This window comes from Apteryx mantelli, chromosome 2, assembly GCF_036417845.1.
Source record: "Apteryx mantelli isolate bAptMan1 chromosome 2, bAptMan1.hap1, whole genome shotgun sequence".
In the NCBI taxonomy this organism is placed as follows: Eukaryota; Metazoa; Chordata; class Aves; order Apterygiformes; family Apterygidae; genus Apteryx; species Apteryx mantelli.
Window position 1 is genome coordinate 88,684,484 of NC_089979.1, and position 17,222 is coordinate 88,701,705.

General features: G+C 40.6%; 1 protein-coding gene across 4 annotated transcripts in view; it reads right to left on the reverse strand.

Annotated features, from left to right (window-relative positions):
* Positions 1-17,222, reverse strand: part of TRIO (trio Rho guanine nucleotide exchange factor) — a 260,312-nt gene that overhangs the window by 117,157 nt on the left and 125,933 nt on the right. For all 4 annotated transcript variants that reach the window (XM_067290998.1, XM_067290999.1, XM_067291001.1 and 1 more), the window contains 4 exons: positions 9,536-9,705; positions 8,377-8,551; positions 1,189-1,384; positions 371-537 (listed from right to left, as the gene is read on the reverse strand). In XM_067290998.1, the coding sequence (XP_067147099.1) occupies positions 371-537; positions 1,189-1,384; positions 8,377-8,551; positions 9,536-9,705 (708 nt within the window). The remainder of the gene's footprint in view (positions 1-370; positions 538-1,188; positions 1,385-8,376; positions 8,552-9,535; positions 9,706-17,222) is intronic.

Below are 17,222 nucleotides of genomic sequence, written 5' to 3' on the forward strand. Positions count from 1 at the left end.
ATATAATCACTATTTGAAGATGTCACAAACAATGTACAAAGCCATATTAGGCCAGTGTTCAGGGAATATCACTGAGCATTTTTATTAATCAGAACACAGATGATAAAAGTATGGATTTAAAATCCATAAAGTTACTCTACACTTCAAACATTTGACTCGTATCCGTGCAGAAGTAGAAGTTGTTAATGCACATTAAAAACGCACTTGTACTAACAGAAGATGCAACCTCTTAGGTGCTCAATTCAAAGGCCCCCCAAAAAGTAAAAGACTTTATAGCAGAAGGTAATTTCCTGTTTCTATTTGCAGGCATATACCTCCGCAGGAGGTATGGTATATGTCTTGGGGGCCGATACACCCGAGGAACTCGTACCTGCTTGACTTCAGCCTGAAGGTGGCGTAGCTGCACGCACTGCTCCAAGTGTTTGCGGTGCTGCTCGGCCGCTACGTCCAGCTCCTGCTGCTTCTCGTGAAGAAACTCCAGTAGATCCTGAACGCGAGTCGCCATGTCTACGTCTCGGTCACAGAGCAGCTCCACACCTGTAATCAGCCAGTCATTCACAACTGACTTGCAAGTCTTTCCTAGCAAAGTAGCACATTTCCACAGTTGTAGGCTTTCCCAGTTCCTTCTCTAAGTATAACTCAATCTTTTGGGGCATTTGCTTAAGTGAGCATAATTTTTGCACTCTTCCAAAAATGCAAAAAATGTTTTTGTTTATATTTATTTATTTATTTAGAAGCCCGAGATTTACCCTACTACACACAGACAAAAGGACATCAAGTGAAGGGGCATAGGAAGCCAAAAAAGACAACTTTCTACTTGAAAGCCCAAAATGGCTTGATTAAATTGCTGTAACTATAAAATTAACTACCCACTACTTAGTCTAACCTTACTGACTTCCTGAGCTTTTTCAGTGAAATTTCTTCCCTAAAAACTAAACATTTTCAGGTGTTGCTGACTCCTAGTTAATGATTACAAGGCAGAACAATGGCATATTCACATAAATGTTATCAGGTGATGCAAGTACAAAGAAAGAAAAAGGAGAGAGAGAGAGAAAAAAAAAAAGGATATTCCCCTTCTCCAGTTTACAGTTAACCAGCATCTCTTTCATTTTCATACATCCCACAGACACACAACTGGGTAATTCCTATAAAGGCAGTGCCCTGAATAGTCCGATGGAGCCATCTTACCAGATGCCTGCACTTCATTGACATACTGCAGCAGGTCTTGCCCTTGGTGGATGACATCAAAGGTCAAGTTATTCATGGTCAGGGCCTTGTCCGCATGATGCTGGAGCCTCTGTTCTGCTATTGTGAGATCTTCAGTGTCGAAGTCATTCATCTGCTGAGAGAGCTCATCGTTCCAAGATTCGAGGTCTGAAATTATCTGGGAGGAAAAGGAGGAAGACAACGGTCACTTCTTGCTAGACAATGTGTGTTTATTTCCAAAGTTGCACATAGGAAGATGGAGGTCAGAAACTTGAGTTATCCAGTACTGATTGATTTCACAGGTTCAACACTGTTCAGACATGGGCTGTTTCAGCATGGGATTTAAGTTCCGGCAAATGCAGAAGAACCTATTTCCCTCATCTCTCAAGCCATACTTGCCTTGTCAAAGCCTGTGATACCATGGGTGCCCTAGCCTTGTCTAAAGTACTTTGGATGTACTACACGAGCACATCACTCGTGAAATAGATGAAATTAAAATGTTTTCTTTCCACATTTAGAGAAAAATGTTGATCTAATCTCTTTTCAGACTACACTAAGTAACAATTCATACATTAAGTGCCAGCTTAGCTCTTAATTATTTCACTGAAGCTCTTTCAGTAGCAGGCCAATTCTAACCCTCTGTGAGCAGGAACCACCAAACTCTGTAAGCACATTGAACTTCTTCTACAAAAAACAAAAACAAACAAAAAAACCCAACAACAACAACTGAAAAGCAGTCTTTATCATAAAAGGGAGGGTAGTCAGTGAATGGAGTAAGAACAAAAAGCAATACAGAGTTAAATTTACTTGCTGAAATCATAGTTCAGTTTGCACTTCAGTTGGATTTTACTCTCAGCCATAAAACATCCAAAAGAAGGGTAGTGAAGGAAGTACTTCTAACACACATATGACAATTATAAGTCCTTCTCCTCTATCCACACAAGTGGATTTTCCTTACGATATTCCTAAACCTGGCTGACTCCTGGTAGCTGACATCATTTAGCTCATCAGAAATGGAAAATATTCTTTTTAATTAGGATATAAAACTGTTTTTAAGTAAAACATATTAATATTCCAGTAGAGTCCTTACAAATCCCAATGCTCAAAAAGGAATGGATTCTTATGGCACAGGTGTGATGCATCAGTTACTTATTTCAAACAAGCCTGTTTGATACACTTGTCCCTCAAGCCTGTAATCGATTTTTTCATAATTTTTGCCACAAGTTACTGTAGAGAATGGGGAAAGAAAAAATTTTAGGCATCTAAAGCTAAGCCATGCTTGGTTGTTGCATTCTTGGATTTCAGGAGTAGGACAAACTGACATGAACAGTGCTTAATGAGAGGGGAAAACACATTTGCACAGCAAGACAGAGCAAAAAGAGGATCTGGCCAAATGGGCATTAGCAACAAAATTGCTGGTTGCATAAATATTTAACAAATGTCATTTGCTGTCAGCAAAAGGAGTATGCCACTATGCTTTCCGAGTGGTTCAGCTGCAAAGTTACTGAGACAATTAAACTATAACAGAAATTCTAGGAAAACAAACCTTGCAGGAAAAAAAACCAAAAAACCCACAGAACTGAAAATAAAACAAGGCTAAATTGTCTGTATAAAGTTTCTGTAGTTGGCTACAATCTCTCTTGATGGCTTGTTTTCATTCTGCTCACCTGATGCCATAAAAACTGGACACTTTAAGCAATTATTTTAGAATTGTGGCATCAATGAGCTACTTTGTTTTAAAGATGATTTGCCAGAATCTTACCCAATTCACTAAGTATTCAAGTTTTGCACCATGCCATTAGGGGAGATGCCCAACAATTAGCATAGGTATTTGCAATCCCTAATCCTGATCAGCTAACCTCTACCCAAGTGAAAATGGGCAGAAACTCATGTTTCAGAGGCAACACTGAAAACAGAAAAACTGATGGACAAGGGATACAGAAAAATATACAGGCCAAGGCTTTTATCCACTGCTCACAGCTTCTTTTGTCTCTACTGTGTGTGCTCTGAACATTACGTACACAACCTATTCATGCCTTATAAATGGTTCCCTCCTCAAACACACACACAAACTGCCCCCGCCCCACAAAATCCTTCACAATTTCCATTTATATTTAACTCAGTCCATTTCCAATATGTCTCATTTCCTTTCCTCTGTTCTTCATCTCCTTTCAGCTGATCTGAAGCATTTTACAAACTTTAAGTCTTTCTAATAATCCAGCCCAAGAAATCAATCTGCTCCTGCTAATCCGCTTTCCTGCTCTCACATGCCTCAGACCTGCTCTTCCCAGCTCATCTTCAGGAGCTCCAAACCTCTTCCTCTAGCACATCTGCTCTGGGATATGCTTTTGGATATTTAGTTTCTCATTGCACAGTAATGTGAGTTACCCCTTGAAATACATGGGAGGGTGAAGGAGAGCAAGATTTCTTATTATTGGAAAAACTATGTGTTGCCATAGCTTTGTCTGTAAAATGGGATTGGTTTTCTACTTTTATGAATACATACTAATTCCTACCTGGCTTAATGAGTCTGGCATACTTCCTAAGAAACATTACACAGCAGATCACTTCAAACTACGTAACAAGTCACCTAGTGATGGTGCTGTTACTTTTCTCTGGAGGCACTTCGATAACCACGAAGATCATCAACGTGAATATGTTTTCCGGTAATTCTCAGTCTGGGATAGCTGTGTGTTCATTCATTACTAAAAACAGCAAAGGTAGTCTAAAATTTGTTTCCTCAAACCATCCATTGTATTATGGAAAATTTTCAGCCATTAGATTTACCATCTCATTGTCAACCAGTTCAGGTAATATTCTTAAGTTATCCTTAAAAAATAATTATAGTTAGCCTTGGTCAAACTGAGAATCTGAGTGTTAAAGAAGGTTGTGACCTCTGCCATGTTTCAGAGTCTAAATATCATTAAAAACTGGCTTCAGTTTCACATGGCACATTGTGCTAGTTTTAAAAACAAAACCAAAGCCCCCCTGTCCCAAGAACCCAGCACCTTACCTGTCTTACTGTCAAACTGATGAAAATAAAGTAATAAACAAAGGCCAATCACTTACAGCAGGAAAGTACTGTGGTTAAGCTTTTTTATATTAATGGAATGATTGATTTTAAGTAGCCTGCAGTCATTACATCCTCTCATACTATCCTGGGATTCACTGTGCCTGACATGAATGACAGGTAGTTTTAAGAGGTCAGCACTGTGTGTCACTTCAACCAGGAGTTTTCAGTGATACTGCCCCCAAAGAACAGCATTTTAAGAAGCGTAACTTGTTCCTATGTTATTTTTTGCAAGCCCGAGGTTAAGATCACAGTCCACACATTCTCTGGTCTGAAACACTCAATGCAAGTGGATGGCATTCCCTGTCCCCTTTGAAAGCATGAGAAAACCCATGATAAAAATAAATCAAACCAGCATGGCTAGTCCTACCCTCATTCAAAAGGCAGGAAACCCTAGTGCACATCACAGCCAAGTATCTTAACAATATTAGAAATTCTTGCACACTTTTTCACAGCAGTAATTGGTTGGCTCAAGGTGACCTATTTCAGCCATTATGATCCTGCAGTGCAAATCTGAAGGTACTGACAGCAGTTAAAAAAAAGTACATTAAGTGCTCTCTGCCCACATTCTTCAAGGCTTCCCCTGGAATTTCTGCTTTGCAAGGGACTTTTAGAACAAGCTCCTATTTTGTTTTTAAAGTTTCATCAAGACAATTAGCATTAATTAAACAGAACAAAGATGAACGACTTTAGCAGACAATTAGAGCAACTGAATCACAAATTAATTCTGTTCTTCAGGAAATGGATACCCTAGCACAAACACAGGGAAACCACTTACCGTATCATCTGTTCAAGAAGTTCCCAGTGCACAGTATGAGCTGCCTGACATACCTTTACATTTGTTAAAACCTAGGGGACAGTGACAGGAAATAAGGCAGGGTACAATACTGAAGGGGTGCAGACTCTTTCATGCTGACTGGGAAAGAAATTAGGAACCACAGATTTCTCTTCAGAAGGGCCTAAGTAGCATTCAGTTGGCCCACAAAATGATAACCAGGACCTGGAAAACCATGTGCTGGGGGAGAAAGGAAAAGGAAGAAAGGAAGGGAAAAAGAGTGAAGTCTGTGACCCAGCAGCTTGCATACTTGCCTTTTCAGCTGGATAACTGAACAGGCATCCTGTAAGTATGGTCCAAAAATAGAGATAAAACTGTGGCTTGAAACATGTGTCGTATGCTTTGTTTGGAGCCCTGACAGAGGCCTAGAGGTATTTAAGTCATGGACAAGCAGAAACACACAGACGCAACGATTTACACACCCCCAAAAGCACATATTGTAGGCTATATTCATTGCTACCAGTGCTACCTTTCTGCTGTCTAGGCACATGTATAGCTTCTCTACGCTGCAAATACTTGTCCACCCCAAGAAGGAGCAAATAATGCGCATGAAGAGTCCCTTTGCTTTGCCTTCAGTTAGTACAGGCATTCACAACACAGTCCTTCAAATACCTCACAGCAAAGGTACTTCCAAGCTTACTAAGGATAGAGAGGGTCAAGCTTATATGCCAAGACCAAGGGGCAAAAAGGGTATAGTGCTATAGTTAGAGCAACATCAGAGAAGCAGCAGAATCTGAACAGTTGCAAGATAAAAGTCAGTAACTAAAAGAAACTAAAAGAGTATGCAATAAGTCCAGGGAAGAAAAGGGACAAGAGGAGGAGGACTAACCCTGGCGGCAAAGCTCACCACTGGCCCCAGGAGCATGGCTGTACAGTAAGAACCTGCAGGGTCCCAGGATATCCTTTGTTCCATTTTAGCCTGTGTTATTTTTCATGCACTAAGCAAAGCTAGAAACACTACTCTCCTTCCACAAAAGCTGTGCCCACAGGATGCTACCCTGAACAAACTGCCCTACAAGCAAGTCTTAACTGACTGGCCAGTTGCACAAAATCTATGATAAAGTAGGAGGTCAAAACAAAGCCTGCAAGTTCCTAGCTGGTACGAAAACATTGACTCCTCCTCACTTTCATGTTACTTCATCTGAGCTTCTGCTTTTAAATAACTGACCTGGAACTACTGCCTGCATTTTCTTCTGGGAAGTTTCCAAACAGATGACTGCCTTCAGGGAGAGGGAGAGGAGAACTAGGCTTTGCTGAGGAAGCAGAGAGACAGCACAGGGTACAGAGACAGCAAGACAACCAACATTTTGCTGAAGACACTCTTTAGCCAGGTCATCACAGCCCAACTTCCTCCCGGGAGGGATCCTTGGAAATCTTAAATAAGCAAAATTTTTGTTTCCGTGCCACATAAATAAGATACACTAACTCTTTCAACACAGTAATTGGTGCATTGTTTTACATTGTACATGCCAAAATGTAAAGCATGCCAAGTTTCAGCTTTAGAAAAATCAAGAACTATCAAGTTAGGATATGCAGCTTTCCACTGCAAAAACCTATAGGCATCAAACGATATACACAGTAGTACTGCTATCTACACAGACGCTACACTGCACTGAAGGACCAGAGCACACCTGCAAAGCAGAACTCTGCCCGCCACTGACCTTCTGCTATTGTAAAATTCTGGTTTAGGTCACCTATAGCAGAGAGCAGTCACCTAAACCTGAACTTCACTGAAACTTTGAACCTAATTCTGCCTTTAATTTTCTCACCAGCCCTTGCTCCTCTCTCCTCATTCCCTCCAGTTTAGCGTTCTACCCCAGAATGTCACATAGACGCTGTTGAGCACTGGAGACCGCATCTACGTAGATGGCAAAACTGCTGAAAATCTTGTAACAAGGAGATATCTTTTATGCCCCTCTGCATATACCAGTCATCCAACTAATTATCACAATCACTGTTCTACCAAGCTGGTCCAGCCTTTCCTTTGCATGTTCAAGACAGCTGCTCTCACATAACCAAAGTAGTAAAGTCCCTGCAGACTAGTTCCATCTCCCAATGTGAACTGCAAAATAGAGAACCTTCTTAGTCTTCCCTTAGAGTTATTATTACTGTACAGTGTACAGTCCCACTTGCTCTGTGGGCACAGATCAAGGAACTGCATCTGCCTATTCCTGCATTGCACCTGACAATCTGCTTGACTAAACCAGCATCCAGCAATGAAATCTAATCTTGATTTTAAGAAAACACCTGAAGAGCTATCACTTCCACTCGTTGCCTCTTTACCCTTGCTCCATTCCTACTTAATCAACTGTTGCAGCTTTTACTATCTGCCAGGGAAGGGGTAAAGTTAGGGCTGCAACTCCTGATTTTCAGAGCCCCAAGGTAAGCCGTTAGATAGTCAGACAGGATCATGCATCAATAGATACCCTTGAAGCTCTGGAAGTAACAGCTCAATTTTAGTCACTGTGTGCAGCACTGGTCGTTTTACAAAGATCATACAACCAACTTAGCTGAAACTTTATAATGCAATTCTACCAACATAAGCGATGCATGGAGTTTCATGCCCATTTGTATACATGTTTCTATCCACAACCATAAGCTTTTCAACTGATATTGCTATAAGTATGCTCCAAAATTTGGACAGTCTGAAAACAGCTTGAAATTTTGCAGGGTAGTGACTACACAACAACTACAACTGCTTGCATTATTTTTAGAGCTGGGAAAGTCTTATTGAAGCAGGGGCAGGGGGGCACACAGTCCTTAACAGCATTCCCAAAGATTAAAATAGAATTCCAAACACCACTTGTAGTTGTCAACTGAAAAAAGGGCTGCAGATATGGAAAAGAAAGGGAGGAGAGAGATTACGACAAAGCAACGGTTTAGAGCTTTTGTACTAAAGCATCTTGCAAATCTTATCATTCATATTTACTATAAGCCTACCAGTTACAATATCAAGGCAGCTTGATATTCAAACCATACTTGCCAGATGAAGCAACTGGTACATATGATTTTACATGACAATACACAACAAGACACTTGCTCAAATGCACACTGGGATCCAATTAATATCAAAGAGCCCAGCTCTATGCTCTGCTGAGACTTTCACACGCAAGACAAAAGCAAACCAGAAACTTCAGGTGAGAACTAAGCCCACCAGTCAGTTGAGCCACATGTCAATGAAACTACACAACCATCTTGGTATGAATGTTCCCACAGGACGAGAGCAGGAGCAGTCAGTGCTGTGCAACTCAAAGCAGACACTCACATCTATTGCGTCCCTTTCAAAGATGCGGAGCTGCAGGAACAGCTCAAGCTTGATCTTGCGTTCTTGAAAAAGCTCCTCCATCTGAGACTGGGCCTCATCCAGCTGCTGCAGGACTGTCTCTATGTGATTGATTGAGCTGTTATGGGGGGTCTTGTTACTAGAAATGGCAGAATCTCTATTCAAACCAGAGAGAGAGGAAAGAGTATTAAGAAAAAAAAAAAAAGCAACACAATTTAGATTCTAAACATGATCATGAAATAAAAGACTTTTTTTTAAGATAAGAGGGTTACTGCAAGTCACATTACACAAAGGTTAAGTTTGTACATCTTTGTTAGTAGAATCTCTGTTAAGACGACATCCAAATTAAGTTTTACTGGTTGAAAGAACTTTAAGAAATGAGATTACTTTCATTTTTTGACCAACTCAACATTTAAGGACCTTCTGTTTACAGAAGGAATAAAATTTAAAACGAGGGGCAAATCCTTTTACTGTGAAAAGGAAGTGGCATATGATAACTATTTACTCTACTGAAGCTTCCTGGCAGTGAAAAATCGAAATTAGAAATTTGGAGAGAAAAAAAAAAAAGAATACCTGATCTTTTACTTTAATATAAAACCCATAAATTCAGACAAGATTGTCAACTCCTGCAGCAAATGGGGCATGTACCAGTGCAGAAGGTCCCCAAATTTATAAAGATTGTTATTGAATAAAATGGACTGCAAACTGATGGTCTTTGCTGGATAAAAGTTACAGATCAGTGTGCAAAACAATTTCAAGTGTCACTTTATAAAAGGGTCGCTGCTCAGGATTCAAGCACTGAGGAGCCCTGCAAGTCTACAAAGACATGTGATTGCTCCTATCACAAAGGTAGCTTATGTAAACAAAATCTCCTTCTGGTGAAGGTAGTGTTTATGAGCCGAGCTTCCTGTAAACAGACAGAGACAATCAGTACAGAATGAAACATAAATGTAGTCCTAATATTTACAGAATTTATTTATAGGTCACATCTTTTAGTCATCATCTCTACCCTCAGAATAGGAAGAGACTCACAGAATACTAGAGATGTGCCAGAAGAGATTTAAATAAAAATAAACCTGATGTTTTACAAACAGTAAAATCTCAAAAGATACAATGTTATTTGGATTCAAACACGCATTACCTTAGTTGCTGTATGAGATCTTCGCCTTCTTTTATGACATTGACTGTAACCTGCAGAGTGGTCTGCTGCTGTTGACCAAAACGTTTAATCAGGTCTTGGACAGCCTCCACAGACTCAGCATAGACATCATCAAGCAGCTCTTTCTGCAGCTCTTCAAGCCATGTCCACAACTAAAGAAAAAAAAAAAGAAACGTAAGCACTAGGATCAGGCAGACACTATTCCCAATCAGTCTCCCTGGACAGGAAAAACAGATGGAGGGGAACACAGAATTTGTTTCTCTTCATAGGAAAATCCCATCTTCACTTCAACAAAAAGGAGCCTTTGTTCAAATTAAGGTTTTCACTTGTTGGAAATACCAGGAAAGCTTTATCCGTGTTGCCAAGTCACTCTTTCTTTCCCATTTTCCTTCTACAGTCCTGAGTGTCTGCGAGGGAGCAGCAGCATGTTTGTAGTGCGAATCCCATCTGCAGCGCGGCGAGAGAGGCACCAGCAGGGAAATGCTATGGTAACCCTCCCTGAGAGAAGGAAGGAAGGAAGGAAGGAAGGAAGGAAGGAAGGAAGGAAGGAAGGAAGGAAGGAAGGGAGGAAGGGAGGAAGGGAGGAAGGGAGGAAGGGAGGAAGGGAGGAAGGGAGGAAGGGAGGAAGGGAGGAAGGGAGGAAGGGAGGGAGGGAGGGAGGGAGGGAGGGAGGGAGGGAGATGTATTGTGACCACCATCACATTTGCACTGCCAGGCTGACACATGCACACAGATAACATGACACTTTTTAGTGGCCTTCAAAAAGAGGGAAAAAGAAAAGGACGTTTCAGAAAACAAAATTTCTGTATCTCCTTATCTCTACAGAGAAATCAGATGTAAAAAACCCCACTTTTCAGTATGATATCTACAGCTGTAATGATTACCCTGTCACTTCAATTTACCACTGTTACAGCAAAAATCTTCACAAGTAGTTAAGCTTCACAAGTTAAGAAGTTAATTTCTTCACGTTTTTTTTCCCTTAACATACGCATGCACCCTTGTACAGAACTACTCACACGTTGTAGCATACGGAAAATTCCCTAGGTATATGCTGGCTAAGTATTATTAGTGGTCACTTGAATCAGACTCTGGTCTTTTCCACAATTTTATGAGGGAAGCTGTTACATCCTAAGCTCTCTGTGGAAAATTTTAACCAACAAACTATCAGGCATCTACTGGGCAAACGATAAAAACACTGCTTGAACAGAGAGAGCGTGCCTGCCTCCTGGGGTACCCCCGTGAGCACCTGAAGCGCAATGCAATAGCTATTCTCTCAGAAAGCATTCTGATCGGGTCCCTCCTCTCTTTTATCATCGCTTCTCAAATCCTGCAAGTGACTCCAAGAGCAATGATTAATTCCTTTTTTTAATCCTGAAAGAATAACTCTGTTTTGATTGAAAGCATTAAGATCTTTGGACTACATTTTAATTTTCACCTTTATACATTTTAGAAATAAAAAACAGGCTTCATTAACCGTGAACCTGATTAAAATGTTAACATAGTTAAAATACAGACAGTAAAACAAATGTTTTCTTCATTTGTTTACTTAACATTTTCTACAGAAATACCTATTTCATGCTGTTTGCCTGTATAACGTTTTGCTCATAAAGACTTACTACCAATGCAGCTACATTAAAATAGAAAATTCAATGATGGAGTCTAAGTTTTGAATAATCAGTTCTATTAAAGCTTTATTTTAAAACCGAATGCTTGTTCTTGTATATTTTAGAGCCTTATACACATCTTACAGTAGGTTTTGAGAGTAGCAAGCTACAGGCTCAATTTTCACAAATCAGAAAAAATGGGATTTAACCAAACTGTGTTTTCTACAAAGTATGTCGCTAAAAAAAGAAAACAGAACTGCCTATTCATATGCACTATATTCTTCTGACTTCACATATGCTTCAAAGATGATGACTGTCACATATTTGAATGCAATTCCATATTCATACACATTACAAACTCAAGTCACAGCAGTCTTTCTTAATAAAAGGAGCACGCATCAGTAAAACTTACCACGTGTGCCAAAAGCACTCAGCAGTATTCATTCCAACATAACCCAACGCAGCACCCAACTGTTATTTATTTTTTTTCCAAATGTATACTTAGGAGTACAAATTTCATTTCAAGACAAATGAAACTTCAGATCAAGTAGCTTGACAACACAAACTGAAAACTTTACTCAGGTTTCAATGCCCAGAAGACATGTTTTTCTCTCCTCTCAACTTATGAGGCCTATATCTGAACCAGAAAAATAGGATACTGTTAGAGGTCTTCCAAGCAAGCTGGCTTGTACACAAAATTAGTGCAACTTGCAGTTCTGCAATTAAATTAGTTAAAGAGAGAGTAACACTTTGTTGTCGACTGCAGATCTAACGAATTCAGTGCTAGCTGGAAGAGCTCTACCTCGTGCTTACTCTACTATTTAAACTGGCTTATAAGCAGCCTCATTTTCAGAGACGTTTATCACAGACAAACTAGAATTAAAGCCATTTTGAGCCTCTTGGACTATATTAAGTTTGCCCCTTGGCTCCCTTACAAGCACTGCAACTCAAGGAAGGTCTGAGAACAACTCCAAACTGTTCTCGCAGCTCTTTTGCAGCCGAGCCTCCCATCACACCCGTGCGAGGGACACCTCGCCTCAGTGGTACTAACTCCTCAAGCGTGTTTCAGTCACTTCTGCACTGGGGTGCAGAGGACCTGGCAGGATCAATGAAGCTTGGCACTGCTGGGCCACTGATGTACTGCCCATGTGAATATCTCCCTTCAAGCTCACCCCGGGTACCGGGGACAGAGCCAGCAAAGAACAAGCAGACTTTTCACTCCACAGAGCCAGTCCCCAGCACCACCACCTAAAGCAGAAGGATGTGGACACTGGCACAGCAGAGGGTCATGTGGACTGGCTCAGGATCTGGCTGCCAGAAACGGAGAACTAGCTCCTTGGGAGAGAATCAGCACGACTGTAAACATGGTATCTTGTCCCCCAGATACACCAAGGGATTCAGAAGGATACTGCATTTGCTAGTTCATTAGCAGAGTCGCCCTCTGCTTGGGCAGGAAAAGCATTTCACGAACGTGCAGAGGAACAATGATAGTAATTAATATGCGTTACTCGTCTAGCTGTGATTCATAGGCTGGTGAAAGTGGAACAGTTTAAGTCATTTCTGAAGCGACTAAACAGCTTTGTGACACTTCCATACCAATAGTTATTCTTTCTAATACATTATCAAGTCATTTTATCCTTTCCCACTAGGTAAAGTTTCTGACAAACAGCTTCCCCTAAAATAATCTCAAAGTGATGCAGTCTATACACAAAAGTTAGCATAAAGCCACAACAAAGAAACACAACTGTCAGATTACCAGAGCTGGATGCACGTTTGCACAATCTGCTTGGGGGAGCTTAGGCACAACTGGTGTAGTCAGCTGGCTTGCAGAAAGTTTCAAGCCCAGAATTACTGCCTACACTGTAAATTACTTAATTGACCTTGCTTCCTGACACAAAACTAAGGATGAAGATAGTATTAGGGAGCAAAGCCTTGCTTAGCAAAGCTAAAAGAAACCAAAAAGTTCACTGTGTGGAACATCAACAGAGATGAGTGTACCCACACATATGCTCATCAGGGAAGAAGTATGAATTTTTTAGTTCATTTTTTGAGGTAACACATTACTTAACAAAACAGAGCTTAGCAACAAGAACCTAATGAAAACCTTGTCATTGAAAAGCTATTAACTTTCTCTCAGTGTGAATTTTTTGAGCAACTTCCAGTTGTGTCATATTACTCTGTAAAGGACAGAGCATGAAGACCAAACCTACCACTCATTGAGTCCTGTGACCTTAGGAAGAGCTTTATCCAATGGCACTGAAATCTAATGTACAGAGGGCTGTAAGTAACTACACCCAGTCACTGAATGAGGCTCTTGGCCTTTCATCTGCTCTTCACATCTTAGCAGAATTAAAATTGGACGGGGAAATCAAATTCCAAATCCCAACAGGCAAATGTTTCATCCAGCGTATTTTTTCTTGATCTAAATATAGGCACAGCCTAAGAAACATCTGCTTGAATGAGCCTGCATCCTGCGCTACCTCTTTCCCAAGTTCTTGGGAGCATGCCATTAGTCACTGAGATAGTATTCGCTTAATTGTCTGCCACATCCTGGAAGTCTCAGTGTTTCCATCACGGGCCTCCATCCATTTAAGTCCCATCCCTGCAATCTCCTGAAAGACTGAAGCTAAATAAGCCTTCGGTATTGATCTTAAGGTATTTTACTGAGTATAATTGGAGACCAATCACTTGTTACTAAATATCTTCCCCAGTTCAGAGAGGTTTTTTTGTTTTTGTTTGTTTGTTTGTTTTTTAAGGTAAAACATCTGTCAATCTCTTTCACAATTATTTGTTTTTCATTTTTAGACCACCAGCTTTTTGGATCTGCAGTTAGCCTTTTCAGTGAGTTAAGACAGAGAAAGGCAAGGAGCTTCTGTATTTAAAAACTGCCAGTTCCTTTTTTCCCCCCTGCCTCCCCCCAGCACAGCGTTACAGTATGTGTATTACCCCAGGCAGCATTACTTAAGGAGCTGTTATTTGTACAAGGCTAAATGTTACAAGAGGATTCCCCAAAAGGTATGTCTGGGCAGAGAGGGTGTGTGAATGTGTGTGTGTGCGAGCGTGTACCCGTAGGCTTTGGCTTTCTGGACGTGCAGCAGACAAAAACCACACCTTACTAAGACCAAAAAGTTGAGATGTTAAAGCCTCAGGAGTTTGTCTTCCAGGGTCTTTCAGTGACATTTAAGACACTAAATGCATGCATTTTTTTTTTTAAATTAGATCTAATTACCTTGAAAAAGCTTCAGATAGCTCTACCTGTTTTACAAATATAGTTGAGTGAATTTCCTATTCAGAACAAAATCATGCTGGAAGAAATAGCAAGCTTCCTAAAACAACATCGACTACCAGCATTCTGTTAACATTTGTCCCACTTCTTACACAAACGAGAAAACATCTGTACACCATGGCATAGTTTACATAGTTTAAAGGTGTATTTCTGCTTCTTGAACAAATGCTATTTCAATAATGCCCGGACTTTAAACCATAACTTTGATCCCTGTTTTTCAGGTAAGGTGCTACCATCACTGAAAAACTTGAGAGAAAAATCAGGGCTAGGTAACCTGATTACAGCCATACCAAACCACCAAACACAACACAACGTGCTACACTGCCACCGAATGTACTTCTCTTGTTTCAAGTTTTAAAACTGCCCTCCTCTGCTCTCAGATTCAAGAACACTGGCATACCAAAATAACGATCAATCACTACATTTCACGAATTTTGCCAGACTGGTCACGGTGAGTGCTACTGCATTGTGATTATGTGATAAGAACATTAGAAACACACAAAACTCAGAGGAACGGAGCCATAACGGTGTTACAAGGGCATCTGAAAGCTGGTGCGGTGCTTGAAAAGGGCACGCTCTGGGGCCCAGCTCTGAAGAGAACGGCTTTATTACCACCATCCAAATTTGTGCTGCGGAACTGAATACTCAGGAATGCTGGGCAACCATAGCACCCAGGCTGTCACCTCAGGGCTCACCCTGAAGGAAATGAAAGCCTCTGCAGGTGGACCTCCTTCTGTCTACTGGCTAATGCACAGGAGGCCGTATTTCTGGCATCGAGCCATGTGACAAAGCAAGACCATGTCAACAAGCTTCTTTGGTTCAAAATCCCACACTCCCTAGCTAGGTGTGAATCAGTCAGCAGTGCGATGGTCACAGCAAGGCCTCCTCAGCCTTCCCATACACTGGCACCCTCAAAACGATGCCACCTTTCTCCAACAGCTTGTACATACTATTTTTTCATTAGTTTTCTTCAGGAACAGTGAGTTTTTGTACCTGAAATCTTAGCCAGTTCCACTTTCCTTTTCTTTGTTTCAACCTCAATATATTCTGGTATAAAGTTTAGTTCGACTAAGATGAAAAATAAAAAAGGCATCTTCTAGTAACACCATTGAGCATACGTGTATGCAGAAAAAGTGCTCTGAGCTATTCTATAATTAATTTGTCAGAATACACAAGAAGATTATATGCAAAAAGCCAACATGCTCTTAAGAGATCATTCTCTTCCACATACATTCAGCTCTGATCTGTATTCCCACATTTTATTCCAGTTCAGAAATATCCGTTTGCTGTACTTTGGCACTACTATAAACACCTGGCTTGGCCATGATTTCAGTCTTCCCACTCACAGATGTTGAGGGAGCCATTTAATTACATTTATATATATAGATGTCTTAATTTCATATGTATGTGTATATATGTTATATATATACACACACATATATATACACACATATGTGGAAGAATTTGAATTCATACCAAATTTCTGTTCAACTCTACCTGGTGAAAGATTTCACAGCATGGACTACCGTGGCTTTTGCTGTTACTTTTTGTGCGCAAACTTCTATGATATCCATTTACTGGGGAAAAGTTATCTTTTACCTGCATAAGACTTCTAACGCAAAATTGGATTTCACCTTCTCCTTTCCCATACTATTAAATGCCAAAGGCACAAAAGCCATAAGGTATTAATTGTTTTGTGATGGTTAACAGTTCTGGATGATCAGTTGTATCTTTCCATCCTCAGACTGGGAGCATGCCAGGACAGAATACTTCCAATACACAGAGATTTGCATGGGGATATTTATGGTCCCACATACTTTAAAGCATGCCAGCAGGCAAGCTTAACTTCAGCTACATCACTTGCTGAAAAATTTGGCTTACTGACTGAAATGTCTCACTGTTTGCATGGGAGCTAAAAAAATCAGTATTCACAACGTTACAAGCTTAAAACTAATATTAACATAGTAGCATGGAACCAAAATTTATATATAGCAAACAACTGATTTGCTTGGATCAAGCAAAATGAGTAATGGTGATACCATTACCTAACATCATACTTCTGGCTTCCCTGTTCAGGCTTTCCTGAACACATTCTCTTTTCCCTGTGAGAAATTTGGTCTACTGAGGTTGGTCCATGAGAAGCCTGAGAACTTCTGTGTTGTTTTCTGATGTTTCTAAGGAGTAGGAGCTCTACCAGGGTGTACCTATAACCTGGCTACAGACCTTCTGGAAATGTCAGAGATGGCCAGCACTTCCAGCGTACATCTTCGCAGGCTGTCAAACACGCGCTACACAGCTGCTTTCTGCACAGGTACAATAAAAGTCTTATTTCCAGAAAGTGTCACATGGATCCACTGCTTTTGTGGCAAGCAGGTCACTTCTGAAAGCAGAAGCTGTATTGATGTATTAAGTGTGAGCAGTGCAACAGTACCATGCAGGCACCGCAGGGCTGGTGCTTCCCAGCGAAGCTCAAAGTTGCAGGCAAATTCTAAGCAAAAAAGTCATAAGGCTACGGGGAAAAAGGAATATTGGAATGCTCTTATCCAGCAGAGGAATATTCATTCAATGGGAAGTGCTTCTGGGAAAAAAGAAAAACAAAACAAAAAACCCTATTTCAAAAAAATCAAGAGAGTGGAAGGATATCAGAGCTAGACTTCGAGGCCCCCAAACAGCCAACAACTTAGATTACTGACCGTTTTGGCTTTGTGGCTCCCTCCAAACTGTCACACACAGACACTGTTTTATTTTTCATGCACATTTTTAGTCCAGAAAAAACAAA